Source organism: Grammomys surdaster, unplaced genomic scaffold, assembly GCF_004785775.1.
Source record: "Grammomys surdaster isolate TR1022 unplaced genomic scaffold, NIH_TR_1.0 144, whole genome shotgun sequence".
Classification (NCBI taxonomy): domain Eukaryota; kingdom Metazoa; phylum Chordata; class Mammalia; order Rodentia; family Muridae; genus Grammomys; species Grammomys surdaster.
In genome coordinates this window covers 7,343,416-7,365,071 of record NW_021604602.1, presented here as the reverse complement: position 1 = coordinate 7,365,071, position 21,656 = coordinate 7,343,416, and the positions used below count along the sequence as shown (strand labels likewise).

Below are 21,656 nucleotides of genomic sequence, written 5' to 3'. Positions count from 1 at the left end.
GCAGATGTGGATGTGCTGGGTGAACCGTGCAGATGTGGATGTGCTGGTGAACCGTACAGATGTGGATGTGCTGGGTGAACCGTACAGATGTGGATGTGCTGGGTGAACTGTACAGATGTGTGGATGTGCTGGGTGAACTGTGCAGCTGTGGATGTGCTGGGTGAACCGTACAGATGTGGATGTGCTAGGTGAGCCGTACAGATGTGGATGTGCTGGGTAACCTCAGGGAAGGCATGAACACTTAGAACACTTACCGGTTATAGCACATGTGCTTCTGGAAATTCTTACTCAGAAAGTCCTTATAGAAGTCAGCCATCTCCTCTGCGTCCAGAGTTGCTCTTTGGCCTAGAAGTAAATCACAATTAAACACAGCATGGGAGAAGCGGGCCATGCTGATGCACACTTAGAACCCAGCACTGTGGCTAAAAATAGAAGCCAGGTGGTGGTAGCACACACCTTTAATCCCAGCACTTAGGAGGCAGAGGCAGGCGGATCCCTGTGAGTTCGAGGCCAGCCTGGTCTACAAAGTCAGTTCCAGGACAGCCAGGGTATACAGAGAAACATTGCCTCAAAACACCAAAAGCAACACAAAACAAAAAAACAAAAACCAGGGGACTGTATATGGCTCAGTGGGTAAGCCACTTGCTTCCAAGTCTGAAGACCTGAACTGAATCCCTAAGATCCAGAAGGTAAAAGGAGAGAACCGACTCCTACATTAATTGTCCTCTGACACCACATGCCATCCTGGAACTCACACTATAGTCCAGGTGGCCTCAAAAACACACAGATCCACTGCCTTTGCCTCCCAAGTGGTAGGACCAAAGGCAAGCACTAACATGCCCAGCTAAAGATTCAATTTCATTTTCTGTGTACGTGTGCGTGTGTGTGTGTGTGTGTGTGTGTGTGTGTGTGTGTGTGTATATACAGCATAGTGGGTAGGTACAGTGCTTGCACAGGCCAGTAGATGTCAAAGGGCCTGGAAGCTAGAGTTACAGTCAGTTGTGAGCCACTTGACATGGCTGCTGGGAATCAGCTTTGGGTCCTCTTGACCACTGAGCTATCAGGTACCAGGTAAATAGTTTATTACTTTCTGTGTTTGTTTTATGTGTATGGATGCTCTGCCTGCATTGTATGTTTCTGTGTCTCTTGCATGCCTGATGCCCACAAGCCAGAAGAGGGTGTCTCTGGCCCCTAGAACTAGAGCTTCAGATGGTTGTGAGCTACCATGTGGGTGAAGGGAACGGAATCCAGGTCCTCTGTGAGAGCAGCCAGTGCTACTGGCCATTTCGCTAGCTGGGTTTTTGTTGTTCTGCTTTTTAGTGTTAAAAAAGAAAGAAATGGGGGCTGGAGAGATGGCTCAGTGGTTAAGAGCACTGACTGCACTTCCAGAGGTCCTGAGTTCAAATCCCAGCAACCACATGGTGGCTCACAACCATCTGTAATGAGATCTGATGCCCTCTTCTGGTGTGTCTGAAGACAGCTACAGTGTATTCATATATATAATAAATAAATAAATCTTTAAAAAAAAAAAAAAAAGAAAGAAATGGAAAACAAAACAAAACAAACAAACAAACAAAGAACAAGTTTCTGCTGACCTCAGCATCATACAAATGAGGAAGCAGAAGGAGCATAAATTCAAGGTCACTCTGGATTACACAGTGAGTTTGAGGCTAACATGGGCTACAAGAAATACTGTCTCAAAAAAAAAAAAAAAAGAAAAAGAAACAAAACAAAGGCTGGAGAGATGGCCCAGCAGCTAAGAGTGCTGGTTCAATTCCTGGAGCTCATATAAAGACTCACAGCCGTTCACCTCCAACTCTAGGGGATCCAAAGCCCTCTTCTGGTCAGGTATGTACACAATGCACACACATACATGCAGGGAAAACACTCATACACACAAAAATAAATTGTATGTGTGTGGTATGTGTGTAAAGAGTTAAAACATCCGACAAACTTACAGGAGATCAACACATAAACACTTAACTGTACCCAGGGGCGTGGTGGCACTTAGGAGGTGTAGGCAGAAGGAGAAACCTTATCTAAAATAAATAAATAATAGAAACCACCAACAAAGAGAGGGCACTGCTCTCTGACTAGGAGCCGGTGTGCGCTCTCAGGATTGCAGCAGGCTTTCCCAGCTTCCTAGACCTTGAAACAAAAGCCTTGTTTACTTTGCAAATGTTAAGGCATATCTTACAACTCACATGGAAAATCAAAGAAGTTAAAAGCTCAACAATGGGTTGGGAAGGGCAGGACAAAATTAGCCTTTTCTCCTGGCAGTCAGAGGTAGAGGCAGACAATCTCTATGAGTTCAAGGCCAGCCTGGTCTACACAGTGAGCTCCAGGCCAGCCAAGGTTTCACAGGAGGAAGAACCCTGTCTCAAAAACTAAAACAAATGAAAGAAGCAAGAAGGCTTGCATTTCTCAAATTCTAAACTTACTGGGGGGGATGAGGGGGGAGGGTGTGCTGGAGAGATGGCCCAGTGGTTAAGAACACTCAGTACTCTTCCAGAGGTCCTAAGTTCAATTCCCAGCAGCCACATAGTGGCTCACAACTATCTGTAATGAGATCTGATGCCCTCTTCTGGTGTGTCTGAAGACAGCTACAGTGTACTCCTATATATAAAATAAATCTTTAAAAACAAAACAAAACAAAAAATAAACTTGCTATGGAGTTGCAGGGGGTACACAGCACTGCCACAGACAGACACAGATCACTGGACAGGACTTGGGTCCAGAGATAAACTTGAACACACTGGACAGCAACAGTCAGCACATCCTTGAGGAAGGTGAGGGTGTGCTCTGAGTCAGTAAGCATACCTTGAGGCACTGGGGACAGCTAGGGCAGGTGACCCCCTCTGAAGCTCCTCCCATCTGGCAGGTAGCACCCATTCTCAGGGATAATCTACGCATGAAGACTAAATAGTTCTGGTCCAGAGGCCAGTCTCAGGTAACTGGGCGACGGCAAGGGGACGAGACTGCGTGGTAGCAGAGGGTTCATGTGGGAAGGGCCCTCTGACTCGGAAGCTGCAATCCTAACACTAACTACCTTGTGAGGTGCATGGGGGCATCTGGCAAGGGCTACACTCTTCTCCTTTGGGTGACAGTGCGATGCTAAAACCTCCAGCAGACCTGCCTGCCTCCGGCAGAGAATCCTTTCTGGTAGTACAGAGATGTTCGCCCTCAGCCGGCCTCTTATTAGGCAGCTGTGGGTAATCCGCCATCTTCTCTACAAGGTGCAGACAATGGCATGCGTGCTGTCCGTCCCTGCTTATGAGCCTCTGACTCAGCCTTCCTGCTGTCCCCTCCACCTACTTGAGGATTCTTCTGAGGATGGGGACACACACACACACACACACACACACACACTCTGACAGGTGCCCACTCTCTTCCCTAATTCCCTGCTAGTTTTCTTCAAGGGTCCACACACTAGAAGTGCAGTGTGAGCCTGCCTGTATGCTGACCCTGCTCTGTTGGTTTGTTAGTCCCCAAAGGGCAGGACTGCAATTCTGTTCCATGACCCACCCCAGACGCCAATGGGGGCCTTTGTGGAGATGGATGCTACTCAGATGAAGTGAGGAATACCTACCACCTGAGAGGCTCCCAGGGAAGGTGATACATAAAGCTGGTCTCAAAGATAGACACAGGCAGGTGGGAAGGTAGGACCAGGATGGAGGAGGGGACCAGGATGGAGGATGGACCAGGATGGAGAGGGGACCAGGATGGAGGAGGGACCAGGATGGAGGAGGGACCAGGATGGAGAGGGACCAGGATGGAGAGGGACCAGGATGGAGAAGCTTTCAGGGTGGCAACTTAGCTGATCCTTAGAGAAGGAAGTTCCCTCTTCTCCAGCAGCATCTCTGGGCCTTTCATAACAAGGGAGGGACTGTCAAAACAGGAACCCGTTCCCCTGGCAACAGCAGCACAAGCTGTTTCTCTGGAGGGCCAGGGCAGTTGGCCCTGGAGACTCCAACCACGTCCTCCCTAGTAAACTTCAGGCTGGCAGCAGGCAGGGCTGCCCACACCTAAGGCTCCCCCAAGGAGCTCTCAGACAGGCCAGGGTCACCTCACCCACACACCCTCAGGCCAAGAATCAGACAGCAGGAACCACAGCAATGCTGGCCATGTTAATTCCTGTCCCATGCTTTCATCTCTCTGCCTCTTATTATTGGACATAAAGCTAACTGGACCAGGGAGGAGGGTAAAGAGAAGGGCTGGGGAACGGGAAGGGAGGAGGAGGAAGGAGCCATAAGTGAGGGATGGAGAGGGAAAACGCAGTTACATCATGTCATTACTGAAAATGTGTGGGTGTCTCACAAATGCCATCTGGGAAAGTGGATCCGTCTCCATGGTTCCCTCTTTTCTGGATGCACAAACACTTATGCAGTCAAAGAAAGGGACGGGAAGAGCTCCCTCTTGACACTGCTGTCAACATGAAATCAGGGCTTCCTGCTTCCTGCACTTGAAGTCAGTCAGTGAATGCCCCACACGGCAGAACTTGCAGAACACGGAGTCAGCAGGTGGCCAGCTGCTCTAACGAGTCTGCAATCACTGGGCATCTAGACACCCCCACTTTGCAAATAAAGAAACTCGCTGAACTCACTGTTCGCAGCCATCGCTTTTTTTCCCTGTAGAAAGGGGCTACGGATTTCAGGCTACCACCAGCCACCAAAGCAACGCAGTTAGGACTGAGTGCGGAAGGAACCTTTCCTGTGAACTCAGAAAGCACTGAGACACCTTGTTGCCTGAGATACAATTTGTTTAAAGCCAGAGTTTTCTGCCCACACACTCAGTCACTGGTCCGCAGGTGGTGTTACTAAGGCAAATTCATTGCAGCCTGTTCAGAAGTCCAGATGGTTCATGTCATCTTGGCTACAAACATCACCAATTTCTTATTCGTCATGAACTGTATGTGCTTCCTGGACATTGTCTGGCCATCCCTCTGGGCCTCCTTCATCCTGTGTTCCCATGGCAGCAGCCAGGCTCATTCAACACAACCCCATCTCAGTCTGCTGATCCAGGGCCCAGCATGGCTGGAAGCTGGCTGTGGGACTGGCATCACTGGACAGAGGGATTAACTGGGAGGCAGAGGGCCAGGTTATGCAAAGCAAGAGAAGATAGCACAGGAGAGGATTTTAAGAACAAAGGAAGAAGTTCCAGCTTGCAATCCCACCAACAATGGAGGGGTGTTCCTCTTTCTCCACATCCTCACCAGCATCTGCTATCACCTGAGTAGTTTTATTTTAGCCATTCTGACTGGTGTGAGGTGGAATCTCAGGGTTGTTGTGATTTGCATTTCCCTGATGACTACGGATGTTGAACATTTCTTTAGGTGCTTCTCAGACATTCGAGTTTCCTCAGTTGAGAATTCTTTGTTTAGCTCTGTACCCCATTTTTTATAGGGTTATTTGGTTGTCTGGAGTCTAATTTCTTGAGTTCTTTGTAAATTTTGGATATTAGCCCTCTGTCGGATGTAGGATTGGTAAAGATCTTTTCCCAATATGATGGTTGCTGTTTTGTCCTATTGACTGTGTCCTTTGCCTTTCAGAAGCTTTGCAATTTTATGAGGTCTCATTTGTCAATTCTTGCTCTTAGAGCATAAGCCATTGGTGTTCTGTTCAGGAACTTTTCCCCTGTGCCTAGGTATTTGAGAGTCATACCCACCTTCTCTTCTATTAGATTCAGTGTATCTGGTTTTATGTGGAGGTCCTTAATCCACTTGGACTTGAGCTTTGTACAAGGGGATAAGAATGGATCGATTTGCATTCTTCTACATACTGACCTCCAGTTGAACCAGCACCATTTGTTAAAAATGCTGTCCTTTTTCCACTGGACAGTTTTAGCTCTTTTGTCAAAGATCAAGTGACCATAGGTATGTGGGTTCATTTCTATTTCATTGATCTTCCTGCCTGTGTCTGTACCAATACCATGCAGTTTTTATCACTATTGCTCTGTAGTACAGTTTGAGGTCAGGGATGGTGATTCCCCCAGAAGTTCTTTTATTGTTGAGAATAGTTCTCACTATCCTGGAAATCAGTCTGGCAGTTCCTCAGAAATTTGGACATAGCATTACCTGAGGACCCAGCTATATCACTCCTGGGCATATACCCAGAAGATGCTGCAACATATAACAAGGACATATGCTCCACTATGTTCATAGCAGCCTTATTTATAATAGCCAGAAGCTGGAAACAACCCAGATGTCCTTCAACAGAGGAATGGATACAGAAAATGTGGTACATTTACACAAGGAAATATTACTCAGCTATTAAAAAACAATGAATTCAAGAAATCCTTAGGCAAATGGACGGAACTAGAAAATATCATCCTGAGGTAACCCAATCACAAAAGAACACACATGGTATGCACTCGCTGATAATTGGATATTAGCCCAAAAGCTCGAAATACCCAAGATACAACTCACAGACCACATGAAGCTCATGAACAAGGAAGACCAAAATGTGGGTGCTTTGGCTCTTCTTAGAAGGAGTAACAAAATACTCATGGGAGCAAATATGGAGACAAAGCATGGGACAGAAACTAAAGGAGGGGCCATCTAGAGACTGTTCCACCTGGGTAACCATCCCTTGTGTAGTCACCAAAGGTAGACACTGATGTGGATGTCAGGAAGTGCATGCTGACAGGAGCCTAATATCCTTAGAGGTCTGCCAGAGTCTGACATACACAGAGGTAGATACTCAGAGCTAACCATTGAACTGATCATGGGGTTCCTAATAGAGGACTGAGAGAGAAGACTAAAGGAGCTGAAAGGGTTTGTAGCCCCATGGGGAGAGCAACAATACCAACCAACCAGAGCTCCCAAGGTCTAAACCACCAGCCTGGGAGCACATAGGGAGGTGCCCATGCTCCAGCTGTGTATGTAGGGGAGGATGGCAGTGTCAGGCATAGGTGGGTGAGGAAGTCCTTGGTCTAGTGAAGGCTGGATGCCCCAGTGTGGGGGAAATCGTGGGTGGGGAAGTGGAAGAGGGAGGGTGGGTAGGGGTTTATCCTCATAGTAGGCGGAGAAAGGGGGATGGGCTAGGGGCCTTGGGGGGGGGGGTTAATGGGGAAAGAAGATTACATCTAAAATGAAAATAAAATATCCAATTTAAAAAAAAAAAAAGAACAAAGGAAGAAATCCTAGGGTGGCTCTGGTCCCATTGTCTGAGGACAGACAGCCCACTGCTGGGGCCTTTTGGACCCATGCTCCAGGTCCTTAGCATCCACTGCAACTAGATGTTCCACCACGGGGGGTGGGGGGGAAGGAGTACCAGCCATTTAGATGGTTTCAGTCCCCATGCTGCTGGTGTCTGGGTCTGGTGAAGGTGGAATAATCTTTAGGATGCGGAGACTGATAGGAGCTTATACTGCATGCGAGCTTTCAAACGGGATTGTGGGACCTAGGTCCTATCCACTTACAGAACTGGGTTAACACACACACACGCACACACGCGCGCACACACACGCACACATGCACACGCACACGCACACGCACACACGCGCACATGCACACGCACACGCACACACGCGCACACACACACGCACACACAATTTTTATTTTATATTTATTGGTGTTTTGCCTGGATGTGTGTCTGTGTGAGGGTGTCAGGAACCCTGGAATTGGAGTTACAAGCAGGTGTGAGCTGCTATGTGGGTACTGGGACTTGAACTCTGGGAGAGCAGCCAGTGCTCTTAACCACTGAGCTGTCTCTCCAGCCCCATGAATTTTTGTTGCTGTTTGTTTGTTTGTTTGTTTGGACAGGGTTTCATTTTTTATTGTTTATTTTATTTATTTACAATTCAGATGTCTTCCCCTTTCCCCATTCCCCTCCCTAGGACCCCCATCCCAGACCCCATCCTCCCTTTTGCTTTTATACCTTTCTTTTTTTTTTTAGTTTTTCTTTTTTAGTTTTTCGAGACAGGGTTTCTCTGTGTAGCCCTGGCTGTCCTGGAACTCACTCTGTAGACCAGGCTAGCCTCGAACTCTCGAACTCAGAAATCCGCCTGCCTCTGCCTCCCAAGTGCTGGGATTAAAGGTGTGCGCCACCACCGCCCGGCTGCTTTTATACCATTTTATTAAGTATTAAGGTCAGTTCTAGGTTGAGGGACTAGCAATACAATAGATGCAAATAGTCAGGGAACAAGCAGGACCATAAGCGAAATTCCAGGAACACTACAGAGCTCAGAGGTTAAGAGCACTGACTGAGTCCTCTGCCTTGAGCCCCTGGGAGCCTCTAACGAGCCGCACACACTAAGTGTGTTCTGAACAACTGAGATATCTCATACATTGCACCCTCCTCTCCCCATTATAACTGACACAGCCTGGTAACCCTTTGTTTAAACTCCACAGAACATGGTGGGTTTTTTTTTTTTTCCTTAAGTACGTGTACATTACAGAGCCGCTCTAGCTAGCTAGCTGACATGAATCTCGTCAGAGCCACCGTGTGGTAAGGAACTTGACAACTGCGCTCAGCAGTTTCCGAGAACACCTCATTAACCAAGTTGCTCCATCCAACTGAGATTATTACCCGCCCTCTACGTGACTGAACACTGCCGGAGTGGAGGCTCTGTACTTTCCCTCCACACACAGTGGGTGCTTTTTCACTGCCAGATTAATTATAAAACGTTATTTAAGGCCAGTCTTTCAATATATAGCAGTCACCAATGAAACTAGCATGTTCACAGGAGTCAAAACAATTCTCCTGTCTGTTCTAAGCATGGCCGATCTCTAATGCAATACCACAGCATGAGCTGACCTGACAGGAGCATCTGAGGGACCACGGACACCCCTTTGCCACATATGAGTGTGAGAGAGGAGGCTGGTTGTGGGAAGAAGAGAGGAGGTACACAGACACACAGACACAGACAGACACAGCTAACAGCGGCTGAACTGAGAACTGTTGAGATCCACAGTCTTCAGATCTGATTCCCTTGGGCAGATCCTAATCTCCTTTCTCACTGTGTGATCTCAGGTTGAGCACCCACCCCCAGTTACACCTCAGGTCCTTTATACATATTTGGTCTTTTTTTTTTTTTTTTTTTTTTTTTGGTTTTTTTCGAGACAGGGTTTCTCTGTGTAGTCCTGGCTGTCCTAGAACTCACTCTGTAGACCAGGCTGGCCTCGAACTCAGAAATCAGCCTGCCTCCGCCTCCCAAGTGCTGGGATTAAAGGCGTGTGCACCACTGCCCAGCAATACTTGGTCTTTGTAATTGATACAGATAAAGGACTCAGCACAGAGCGTGGCCCACAGATCAGGACCAAACTGACCCACCATTCACTCTGACAGTGCTAGGATGCAGCACCCTCTTCTGGTGAAGCAGGGGCTGGCATCCAGACTGCACCCCTCACCCTTCTGAAGCAGCCGGACAGGGTAGGGATTAGCAGAGAATGAGAGCACTTTAACAGACTCAGCTCTAAGGTTAACTAACGGCTCTGGGTTGTGCTGGGAAACAGTTCCACTGGCCTGCCTTAGCAGAAGGCTACCACACAGCTCTCTGTTTTCTGCTTGAGAATTAACTCAGGAATCCAGGAAGAAGAGCTGGGAAGATGGAGGGCTGGGAGATTACAGAGGCTTCGTGACCTCAGGGGAAGCCATTCCTCTGAAGGCAAGGCTGTGCAGTCCAATGGCTTGAGTGCTTACCCACAATGCTCAAGGCCCTGGCTTCTATCCCCAGCACCACACACAAGGAAGAAAATCAAAGGTAAAAGGAGGAGCTAAACTCTGAGAGGCTGTGACATCGCCTGAGGGTGGAAGAGAAGAGAGGCCAGGAGCCTATGGGAACCCGATGACACACACACACACACACACACACACACACACACCTGGCAGGGAGTCTCTGCAGGCAGTGAGGCAGTAAGTAAGGGCACAGAGGCTGTCTGTCGAGAGCTCCCCCTTCATACAATAACTCCTTTTTACATTAGCAAACATACTAACTTTTTACATTAGCAAACATACTAACTTTTTACATTAGCAAACATACTAACCTGACTCGGTTCGCAGGCAGGAGCCTTTAGCTCGCAGTCTTGAGTAAATGAATTCTTCTTTTTCCTGAAAGACGACAGCAGAACTCTCTTAGCCAGGTGTGTGGTACTCACCTATACTCCCTGGACTGGGGAAGTCGAGTGGAGATGGGGGAACCAGGAGACCAACGTCATCCTCAGCTACGAGTTCTGAGCTCATCCTGGGCTACATGAGACCCTGTCTCAAAAAATTAAATTTAATTGAAAGACATTAAAACCCTTGGGCTGGAGAGATGGCTCAGTGGTTAAGAACACTAACTGCGGGGCTGGTGAGATGGCTGAGTGGTTAAGAGCACTGACTGCTCTTCCAGAGGTCATGAGTTCAAGTCCCAGCAACCACATGGTGGCTCACAACCATCTGTAATGATATCTGATACCCTCTTGTGGGGTGTCTGAAGATACAGTGTACTTACATATAATAAATAAATTAAAAAAAAAAAAAAAAAGAACACTAACTGCTCTTCCAGAGGTCCTGAGTTCAATTCCCAGCAACTACATGGTGGCTCACAGCCATCTGTAATGGATCCGATGCCCTCTTCTGGTGTGTCTGAAGACAGTGTACTTATATATATAAAATAAATAAATACATCTTAAAAAAAAAATACTAAAACCCAAACAAACAACTGCAGTCTTAGCCAGGAGTAGCAGTGCACAGCTACTCAGGAGGCTGAGGCAGGAGCATAAAAGTTTGAAGCATCATGGGCAACTGAACAAGACTCGATCTCAGGATAAAAATCAAAAAGGGCTGGAACTGTAGCTCACGGGCAGAGCACGTGTGTAGTATAAAGCTCTAAGTTTAATCTCGGCACTAAAACCAAAAGACAGAGAGAGAGAACTATTCTCTAGCTCCCTACTGCTCTCGACTAGAGCACACTGCTGAGAAATTTGGGACAAACTTCCTGAGAAACATCACACTATAAAACCTTCTTTTTAAAAAGGTTTATTTTATGTGTGTATGTGTGAGTCTGCACATACGTCTGTGTATAACATGCATGCATTGGCCTCCTCAGGAGGCCAAAAGACGGCATTGGATTCCCTGGAACAAGAGTTCCAGAGAGTTGTGAGCCACCATCTCAGTCTGGGAACCGAGATTAGTATTCTAGAAGATCAGCCAGTGCTCTAACCGTTGAGCCACCTCTCCAGCTGCCATGAGAGCTTGTTCTCAACCATCTCACTCTGGTTAAAGATTCATGCTTGATACAGGACTTTTTTTCGTGTAGCCCAGAATAGATTCAAACTTGCTATGTAGTAGAGACGGGCTTTGAACTCCTGATCCAGAGTGCTGGGTAATAGTTGTGTACCACCATGCCCAGCTTGAAATAGGAACTTAAAAAATGTTCAACGGATTCCGGAGGGTGGGTTGTTTATAAACCCACAGAATACAACAAACAAGCCAGGTATATTTTCTTTTCCATTAGGATAGTTATCTGTGTTTCTCATGCACTTTGTGAGTAAGCTGCTAAGAATCCCGAGCCCTCATAAGTGACAACAATGGCAATGACTTCTTATAAACAAGCAATGCCTTCAAGACAGAGCTAGTCCTGGCCCTAGCTACCGCTCTTCTCAGAAATCCTTGAACTGTGACTTAAGACAAGGCGGCTTCCACACAGTTACCTGCTGGTTTAAAACAATCTTTTGATCTCTTAAAAAACATTCTTTGACACAGGGTCTCACTATACACAGTGAGACATATCTCACGCATTCCTGGCTAGTCTGGAGCTCAAGAGAGAGAGTGGCCTTGAACTAGAGATCTTCCTGGATTTGATGACCAAGCCCTGGGATTAAAGGAATGTATCACCACACCTGACTGCTACAGACAATAATAAGAAGAGACAACGTATTCTATTTACTCCCATAAAACCCCCATCAGAAAGGCAACAGTGCAACTGCTAAGGATGTAGTGCCCCCAAGTGGCTGAGCAGATTGTCCCTGACTGATCTGAACCCCACACTCACCTTATTAAAGGACAAATTCTGCTTGGCCCAGAATTGCTGATTCCATTCTTGCGTTTCTTGTCTCAATTCTCTAAGCCTTTGTTCTAAGGGAGACTCGTTTTCAGGGATGTGGAAATGAACAGGACGGAGGTTGGAGTATTTGTCTGGGGGGCCTATCCAATCATGGCAAGACTGTCTTGGAGGGCAGAACCTTGAGACCTTTAATGAAACAAAAGGAATTAATGCATTAACTAAACCAGACCCTGGTGTTAGAAAATTAACAGCCTGCGTTTATTCAAGGCCCTCATCGACTTACTCTGTGAAAGACTACAATGTATTCATCTGATCATTTTCCAAACTAAAAGAGCTACAATGTAATTTTGCCTTGTTTTCCTCTTTGGTTTGTTCAGACATGATCTAACAATGTGGCCTAGGCTCCACTCACAACCCTTTGCCTCAGCCTCCCAAGTGTCAGCATTACAGGCAGACACCACATACCTGGCTTAAATACTAACATTATTACACTTTTCATCAAATGATGCTGAAATAGTTCCACATCCTGACCGAGGAGGCCAGGCCTGGTAGGCAGGCCAGTAACTCCAGCTAGGAAGCTGAGGCAGGATGGTAGTTTGAAGCCAGCCTGACAATTTAGTAAACTCTGTCTCAAAATTATAAGTGTACCTAAAATAAAAGGACCAGGAACGCAGCCGAGTGGTAGCATTTGTCTAGCACTCCCAAGGCTCTACCCCCAGTACACCTAAAATTAAAAATGTACACACACACACACACACACACACACACACACACACGGCGTGCATGTGTACTTTGCTCTTCTGAAGATACTACTAAGGCCGGGAAATGTGATTAAGGGTATTTGCTGCTCTCTCAGAGGGTCCAGCACCTCATACTGCAGTTCACACTCCCTGTAACTCCAGCTCCAAGGGAGCCCAGCACCCTCTTCAGGGGTCAGGAGACATACACATATTACAAATATTCACACACACAACATAAATAAAAAATGCTTATCATATCAATCACCCTTTATATATATATATATATATATATATATATATATATATATATATATATATATATATATTAATTTTTACTTTATGAGCATTGTTGTTTTGCCTGTGTACATATCTGTGTAATGTGTTGGATGCCCTGGGAGTGGAGTTAAGGACAGTTGTGAGCTGCCATGTAGGTACTGGGAATTGAACCTGGGTCCTCTGGAAGAGTAGTCAATGCTAACGAAATGCCATCTCTCCAGCCCTAACATCCATCATCTTTTTTTTTTTTTTTGGTTTTTCTCTGTGTAGCCCTGGCTGTCCTGGAACTCACTCTGTAGACCAGGCTAGCCTTGAACTCTCGAACTCAGAAATCTGCCTGCCTCTGCCTCCCAAGTGCTGGGATTAAAGGCGTGTGCTCTAACATCAATCATCTTAAGACAAAGACCCTTCCTATGAGCTCAGTTAACAGTGCTTCACACACACTGGACAAGCACTCTGCCACAAGGAGCCACGCCCCCAGCCTCGAACCGGCCCATTTATTAAATTTTGTAGTTGTAAAGACTGAAACCAGACCTCATGTTTGCTATATACTTTTAATAGGAAAAAAAAAGGCACAGTGGCCCGTGTCTGTTATCCCACCACGCAGGAGGCTGAGGCAGAAGTCTCCTTACCCCTCCAATGAAACAATATGAGGACCAGTGTCTCTCCTAAGTGCTCCACCACCCAACCCCCAGAGCTGAGGACCAAACCCAGGGCCTATGCTTGCTAGGCAAGTGTTCTACCACTGAGCTGAATCCCTAACCCCAAGTGCTTCCTTAAAAAACCCTGGCTGGTGGTACACAGCTTTAATCCCAGGATTTAGGAAGCAGAGGCAGGCGGATCTGAGTTTGAGTCCAGCCTGGTCTACAGATCAATTTCCAGGGTAGCCAGGAGTTGCTGCAGTGAGGCTGGAGGTGAGTGGCTGACTGCACTCGGTGCACCTACATAGAACCCAAGTTCCCACCACCACTAGGACCATAGGCATACTAGATTTTTACATGGGTGCTATGTGGGTGCTAGGGAGCCAAACCCAGGTCTTCCTGACGGTGTGATACACACCTATTAAGCCATCTCTCCCAGCCTTCTACAGGGTTATTTCCCTTTTCTTCATATGTCTGTGTGTCTGCTTGTGTCTGTATGTGTCTCTGTCTTTCTGTGTGTGTCTCTGTCTGTCTCTCTGTATGTGTGTCTCTGTCTCCCTCTCTCTGTATGTGCGTGTGTGCGCGCACACGCACACGTGTGACAGCCCAAGGTTGGCACTGGGTGTCTTTCCTCTATTGCTCTCCACTTCGTATCCTGAAGTAGGGTCTCTCACTGAACTTAAAAGTCAGTGTCAGCTATTCTAGTGAGCCAGCTGACCAAGGGTTTCGTTTCTGTTTCTCATATGCTGGGATCCAGATAAGCAATCACTCACTCGGACTTTACATGGCTGCTAGGGATCAGAACTCCGGTCCTCGGGCTTTTGCAGCAAGCACTTCACCACTGAGCCATCTTCCTGACCCGGGATTAACTTACACAGACATATGGCAAGTTTGGACGAGGTAGCATCAACATGTTCAGAAAGCCTAAGTGAGCCAAAAATTGAGCATGTCCGTCACATCACAGGTCTCTGGAACTCGAGCTGCTAGCTCTGGCGTTTCTCTAGGTCTAGCTACAAAGGCTCAAATGCTGGGACTGCAGGCAAGTAGACTGACCCAGGGTCCTGAGTCAGAACTTCTCAGGAATGTAAAGAAGCAGAGGCAGGTAGGTCGGTGCTAGCAGGAGCTGTGGAAGGCTTAGTTTATCTGAGGGAGATGGGGAACTCAACGCCTGGTGGAGAAATGCTACACAGCTCCCGCTGCTAAAGAGTGCTGGACACTTGACGAGCCTAGCACAGTCCACATAGTGTGTGCCCTTCAGCTACTTAGTACAACGTGGTTCCATATTACAGTTCCTGCTTACAGCTTCAAACACCTACAAGGAGCATCTTCAGTGTGTAGAAATGTTCTTTCTTAACCACTGAGAGATGGCTCAGTGGTTAAGAGCACCGACTGTTCTTCCAGAGGTCCCAAGTTCAAGTCCCACCAACCACATGGTGGCTCACAACCGTCTGTAACAGAATCTGATGCATCTGAAGACTGTTACAATGTACTCATGCATAAAATAAGTAATTCTTAAAAAACAAAAAAAGAAAGAAAGAAAAAGAAAAGAAACGTTCTTTTCTTCTTACAGGCTCTGTCCTCATCAGGAAATGTAGAGTCACCTCATGTGCACCTTTAATTCCCGTACTCAGAAGGCAGAGGCAAAAGAGATTCCAGGCCAGCCTGATCTATAGTTAGTTCCAGGACAGCTAAGGATACACAATGTGACCCTGTCTCAAAAATTAATAAAGGGCTGCCCCAGCAACCACTCTTTGCCTGGCTCCCGTGCACCCCACAGTGAGCCCAAGGAGGGGCCGGCGGAACAGTGGCTTCTTCAGATGGACCTCCTGGTGTCAGCTCACCTGCTGCTTCAGCGGAACCCATGTGACAAATTTTCTGGTCCTTCCACTTTTCATAATAACTTGAAAGACATTTATCTTTGGCTATGATGAGTTAACAACGCCTCTGCTTTCCCTACATGAAAACACCCGTGCCTTTGTTCGCCAAGCAGACGCTATTAGGGAAGAAAGAGGCTTGGGGGAGGGGAAAGCCCTTTCTGTAAAAGAAATCTCCCTCTTTAGGGTGAGTAATTACTGTAATTTAAGTTCTTACACTGTAAGAACATAATGCCTGGCTTCCGGAAGCATGGACAGGAAGGCTGTGCGTGGGAAGGGAGGCTGCACGCGGGTCACGGACCCTGCGGCGAGCTAGACAGGACTCCAACACTGACAGCCCTGCCGCCCGCTGTTTCCCTCCTTCCAGGCGACGGAGCACAGACAAAGCCACACTGGGAGATGGGATGACCGAGAGAATGCACACTTGCCAGAGGCTTCTTGCTGTACAAGGCTCCTTTAAGATAAGAGCTGGAAGAGCTGAGAGTTGGGGTCTGCGGGCCCCTACTGCACAAAGGTGCTACATAAAGCAGCAAGCAAAACTGAGTCAGTGCAAGAAGATACCCCACCGGGCACGCAAAGGTTTAACATTTAAAAAAAGCAAGTCTTGAATGTCTGCAAGGGAAAGCATACAGAACTGAGCCAGCAGGAGTTTCCTCCCTGGGGTCCTCCATATTTACTGCCTTACGGTCCTTCCTACCATCTCCGGACCCAAGGCCTGCTTCACAGGTGGGCACTCCAGTGCTGTCTGTCTTAGTCAGGGTGACTTACTGCTGTGCTAGGACACCATGACCAAAAGCAACTTGTGGAGAAAAGGGTCTATTTCACTCACAGTTCCACATGAAAGCAGTGAGGTGAGACGCTCTCACAGAGGCCGCAGAGGGATGCCCTTACTGGCTCGCTCCACATGGCTTATTTACTCAGCCAGCTTGTCTTTTCTTTTTTGTTTTTTTAAGATAGAGTTCCTCTGTGCAGCCCTGGCCGTCCTAGAACTCAATCCGTAAACCAGGCTGGCCCTGAACTCAAGAGATCCACCTGCCTCTGCCTCTCAAGTGCTGGGATTAAAGCCGTGCGCCACCACTGCCGGCTTTTTTTTTTTAATATATATTTTTTTAAACTTTGAAGTGTTCTCTGTCTGCATGTACACCTACATGTCAGAAAGGGGCATCAGATCCCTTTATAGACATTGGTGAGCCAGCGTGTGCTCAGAACCTCGGGAAGAGCAACCGGTGTTCTTGATCACCCAGGACCACCAGCCCAGGACAGGTATCACCACAACGGGCCCTTTCACGTCAATCACTAATTTAGAAAATGTCTACCCATGCGGTCTGATCTTAGGGAGACTTCTTTGTGCCCTTCCCCGGCCTTGAGCAGGCCTGAGAGACCTTGTTTACCACAACAGACCAAATAATAGGACCTAGGTGGAACTAGCCACCTTGTCTGAATGTCAATAGACACCTAGGTGGAGTCACCCACCTTGGCTGCATCTACAGTCTGCTACCGGAACTTGAAAGAAGAACTGCCCCTGGGCTTGCCTGGAGACATCTCCGGCCCACCCAACTCTCCCAGCTGAAACTAGGAAGGGTTCGGGCAGGGTCTTTCCCTTTAAATTGAGAGCTGAACATTAAAGCATTGAGCCTGGATCAGAGAACCTTGTCTTGGCTTCATCTCTTCTCGCCCTCCATCATCCCTTCGTTCCCAGCCCCCTTTCAGCTGAACCCAGTTGATTCATGGCCGCAGGCGGCTACACTTCTTTCTTTCCTTTGTTTTTTGTTTTTTTCAAGACAGGGTTTCTCTGTGCAGCCCTGGCATCCTGGAACTCTGTAGAACTCTGTCCTTGAGCTCTGTAGACCAGGTCTGCCTCTGCCTCCTAGCTGGGGACATTCTTTATTGGAGTTTCTTCCTCTCAGATGACTTTAGCTTTTGTCAAGTTGGTATAAAACTATCTACCACCCTGTCTAAGGATCTGATTGGTGGCTTTTTCCAACTCCCAACTCCTCTTAAAAGTTAGGCACCCTGGAGGTACTCTTCTGGATGGTCAAGGGCTCAGCCTCAAGCTGCAGACTTAGTAAACTTCTTATAAATTCTCGAAGAGTCCGGAAAGTGTCAGCTTTAGCAGAGTCCACATCTGGGGCAGGGGTCTGTCTGCTTTTTCTGCACACAACATAAATTACCATATGAAGCCCTCCCTGCAGAGCTACCAGTGTCTGCTAAGTATTTCTGTGCCCCTAGTACTTCAGGGACCCACAAAGAAATGCCAGCTATCACTAGACACATGACTCCATTGATGCTTCATTAGCATATTACGGGACATGGCTTTCAAAAAACTGCAGAGGTGGCTTCATCAGGAACCCTGTCTGTGTCCCTGTGTACTATTTCTTTTTCCTTTAGGTTTTTCGAGACAGGGTTTCTCTGTGTAGCCTCAACTGTCCTGGAACTCACTTTGTAGACCAGGCTGGCTGGATGACCAAAGAAAGACAGACATTGAAGGATGAATTTAGACTTCGCAGCAGCAGAGGGATAAGCCTCTGAAGGACTGAACTCCAAACAGCTTTTCAGATTGTTACACAAAAGGCACTTTTAAGGAGTCAATTTCTGCCCAGGAAGTCTCAGCCAGGCTTCCTGGTTTACCACGTGTGTCCGAAGACTAAGTTATGCAAAGGCTCTGTGAATCCTTCAGGAAGAACAACTTCATAAACCTCAGATAACAACCACTGGCTATTTACAAAATGCTACTTCAATGCCTAGGTGCCATCACTCCAGAATTCATGCCAGACACAATGGCTCTGCTAAAATTCTCCTACACTGGAACTCAGAGATCCACCTGCCTCTGCCTCCGCCCAAGTGCTGGGAATAAAGGCATGTGATACCACTGCCTGGCAATGAAGTTAAAAGTGGCTTGTTTTTCTTTTTTGAGAAACGATTTTTCTCCAAAAGCATATAGCCGAGGCAGGGCATGGAAGTTCATGCCATTAACTCTAACAATCCAGAGGCACAGCCAAGCAGATCTCTGTGAGTCTGAAGCCCTCCCGGTCATTGGAGCGAGTTCCAGGACAGCCAGGGTTATATAGAGAAATCCTGTCTCAAATCAAAACCAAACCAAACCAAACCAAAAAGACCAGGGCTGGAGAGATGGCTCAGTGGTTAAGATCACTGACTGCTCTTCCAGAGGTCCTGAGTTCAATATCCAACAGGATGGCTCACAACCATCTGTAATGGGATCTGATGCCCTCTTCTGGTGTGTCTGAAGATAGCTACAGTATACTCATATAAGTGAAATAAATAAAAAAAACCAAAACACCAGGGTGCTTGATGTGATTCAGTGCTGGAGCTGTGGAAAACCGAAGTCCCAGACAAACCCAGGATATGCAAGACTCTGACAAAGACAAAAATAAAAAGGGGAAAAAGCAGTGAGTACAAAGAGACCAGAAATGGGGGCTGGTGAGATGGCTCAGCGGTTAAGAGCACTGACTGCTCTTCTAGAGGTCATGAGTTCAAATCCCAGCAACCACATGGTGACTCACAACCATCTACAATGAGATCTGATGCCCTCATATGGGTGTCTAAAGACAGCTACAGTATACTTACATACAATAAATAAATAAATCTTTAAGGGGGGGGCACCAGAAATGAAGTTAGGCAGGAACTCAAAGTGGGTCTCCTTAAAGCAAGACAGGAAGGTAAAGAAAAATGTGCAGAATAAGCCAGTAGAGGGTTTATTTGATTGAAGAAACAATTTGCAACATTCTTTTTAAGTTTTAAATTTTCACTTATTTGTTTGTTTCGGTTTTTCAAGATAGGGTTTCTCTATGTAACCAGACCAGGCTGGCCTCAAACTCTTGAGATCTGCCCTGCCTCTGCCTCCAACCACAAAGTTACTTTTTTTTTTTTTTTTTGGTTTTTCGAGACAGGATTTCTCTGTGTAGCCCTGGCTGTCCTGGAACTCACTCTGTAGACCAGGCTGGCCTCGAACTCAGAAATCCGCCTGCCTCTGCCTCCCAAGTGCTGGGATTAAGGTGTGTGCCACCACAGCCGGCTTTTATTTTTTTCCTTTTTTTTTTCCCACAAAGTTACTTTTAAGACTTGGTATTTACAAAGTTTCATTGCAATACAGTAATCTAACAATCATCTAATTACTCAGGAAACAAGAAAGGTAGCAACACATACGAAGTAGCCCTGAGGCAAAACTATTTTTTTTTTTTGGTGCCACCCAATATTTACCATAATGGGCCATTTAGATCCTAAAAAACATAGAGCAGAGGTAGTCAGGATAGAATTAGGCAAGCTCTGGCGGGCAGCCAGGTTCCCAGCTACAGTCATTCCCGTTGCTCCTCTCCAAGAGGCAGCACACAGGCTTGCCCCGTAAGCTCCAAAAGGCTCAAGTGTTACCCTGAGGATCCAGACCCCAGGTAACTTGTTTTGAGACAGGGTCTCACTGTGTAACCCTGGCTCCCCTGAACTTGCAATGCAGACCAGCATGCCTTTCCAGTTAAAGGGGCTGTGCCATCAGGCCTCCAGCCAGACTCTTCAAAGACTGCTGCTTGGCAGTCTTTTTTCCAACATTAGTTCACCAAATAGGAAGGTCAGGCAAGATGACTCAGGGTAAAAGCATCTCACTCGAAAGCTTGAGTTCCGCCCCTGGCATCCACCATGGAAGGAGGAAAGGGCCTCCAGAAAGCTGGGATATCTCGACTCCAGGCAGATCACACACAATCATAATAATGTTTTAAAAAGAAAAGAGGGATGTTAGGGCAAACTCTCACCATGAGAAAGCTGTCAGCTGAGTTAACTTTTCCCCTCCCAAAGCATGTTCAGGCACCTGTTTTATCTTTTTTCTGCCCAAGGACTAAAGTTCTCTTTTCTTTTTTTTTTTTTCTTTTTGGTTTTTTCGAGACAGGGTTTCTCTGTGTAGCCCTGGCTGTCCTGGAACTCACTCTGTAGACCAGGCTGGCCTCGAACTCAGAAATCCGCCTGCCTCTGCCTCCCAAGTGCTGGGATTAAAGGCGTGCGCCACCACCACCCGGCTAAAGTTCTCTTTTCTAAAGACAGAAGTGAAGGCTTTTATTTCTTTCTTGTGCCAGGAGACTGAGTCAGAAGCCAGGGTCTTTGGCAACAAATCTAAACGGTAGAGTCGACAGAACTTCAAAGCTGTAGTTATAATAAAAGCGTGCCAGAAGACACAGCATTGCAGAAATGAAAATCTTCACGGCACATTTTGCAATTCTTAATTTTCTCTGTCTGTCTCTGTCTGCCTGTCTGTCTCTCTTTCCCTCTCCCTCCCTCCCTCCCTCTCTTAATTATTGCTTAAACCAAGTCCTCCAGTCTCTATCACTGGCCTAGTGGCAAATGAAGTGTTAGCGGCCACTGATTGTTTTACCTTCAGCCTTAGCATTTTCCTCTGACTGATAGGCTCAAAACCTAGGCCTTCCTTAAACAAAACATTCTGTAGCAAAGGAGTGCAATTGATTATTTTAAAAGATTTATTTATTTTTATATATATGAGTACACTGTCACTGTCTTCAGAAGCGGGTATCGGATCCCATTACAGATGGTTGTGAGCCACCATGTCGTTGCTGGGAATTGACAACTCAGGACCTCTGGAAGAGTAGTCAGTGCTCTTAACCGCTGACTCGTCTCTCCAGCGCTCGCAAGTGATATTTAAAAAAAGGCTTCACGTCCTTTCTTGCTGCAGACATGCCCTGTGGATCTATGACACTGCGTGCATATTTACAAACAATGAGAAGTCTACAAAAGTGGGATGAGGAAGTCAGTCACCGCTTCAAGTCGAACACTAATCTTAACGAAGCGAAAATGAGAAAGCACACACTCCAGGAGCTGTGTCAATACCAACGGAATTTAAAACTTGGTAGAACAAGCAAGATTCGCACTCTCCACGGCGGATCCGCTGCAATGATCATCAGCCCGCCGGAGAGATGAAGGCGTCGTGGGGGTGCTCAGCGGTCTCCCTCCCTGGCAGCGCCCCCGGCGTCCCGCTTACCCGGCTGGACGCAGCATCCCTGCGCTCCGTAGCGCGCTCGCGGCCCGGTCGAACGTCACCACCGGAGAAGGACCGGCAGAGTAGCCGGCGAAATGCTTTGCTTCCGGGCCGCAAAGCCGCCATGGCCCGCGCGTACGGCAGG

At 47.1% G+C, this 21,656-nt stretch overlaps 1 protein-coding gene across 1 annotated transcript in view; it reads right to left on the bottom strand.

Annotated features, from left to right (window-relative positions):
* LOC114618682 (apoptogenic protein 1, mitochondrial) overlaps positions 1 to 21,655 on the bottom strand; it is a 24,644-nt gene extending 2,989 nt beyond the window's left edge. Inside the window, exons 1-4 of the mRNA XM_028764449.1 lie at positions 21,515 to 21,655; positions 11,977 to 12,174; positions 9,986 to 10,049; positions 255 to 345 (exon numbers count right to left, since the gene is read on the bottom strand). Coding sequence (XP_028620282.1) covers positions 255 to 345; positions 9,986 to 10,049; positions 11,977 to 12,174; positions 21,515 to 21,637 — 476 coding nt within the window. The 5' untranslated portion in view covers positions 21,638 to 21,655. The remainder of the gene's footprint in view (positions 1 to 254; positions 346 to 9,985; positions 10,050 to 11,976; positions 12,175 to 21,514) is intronic.
* Between the last annotated feature and the right edge of the window lies 1 nt (position 21,656).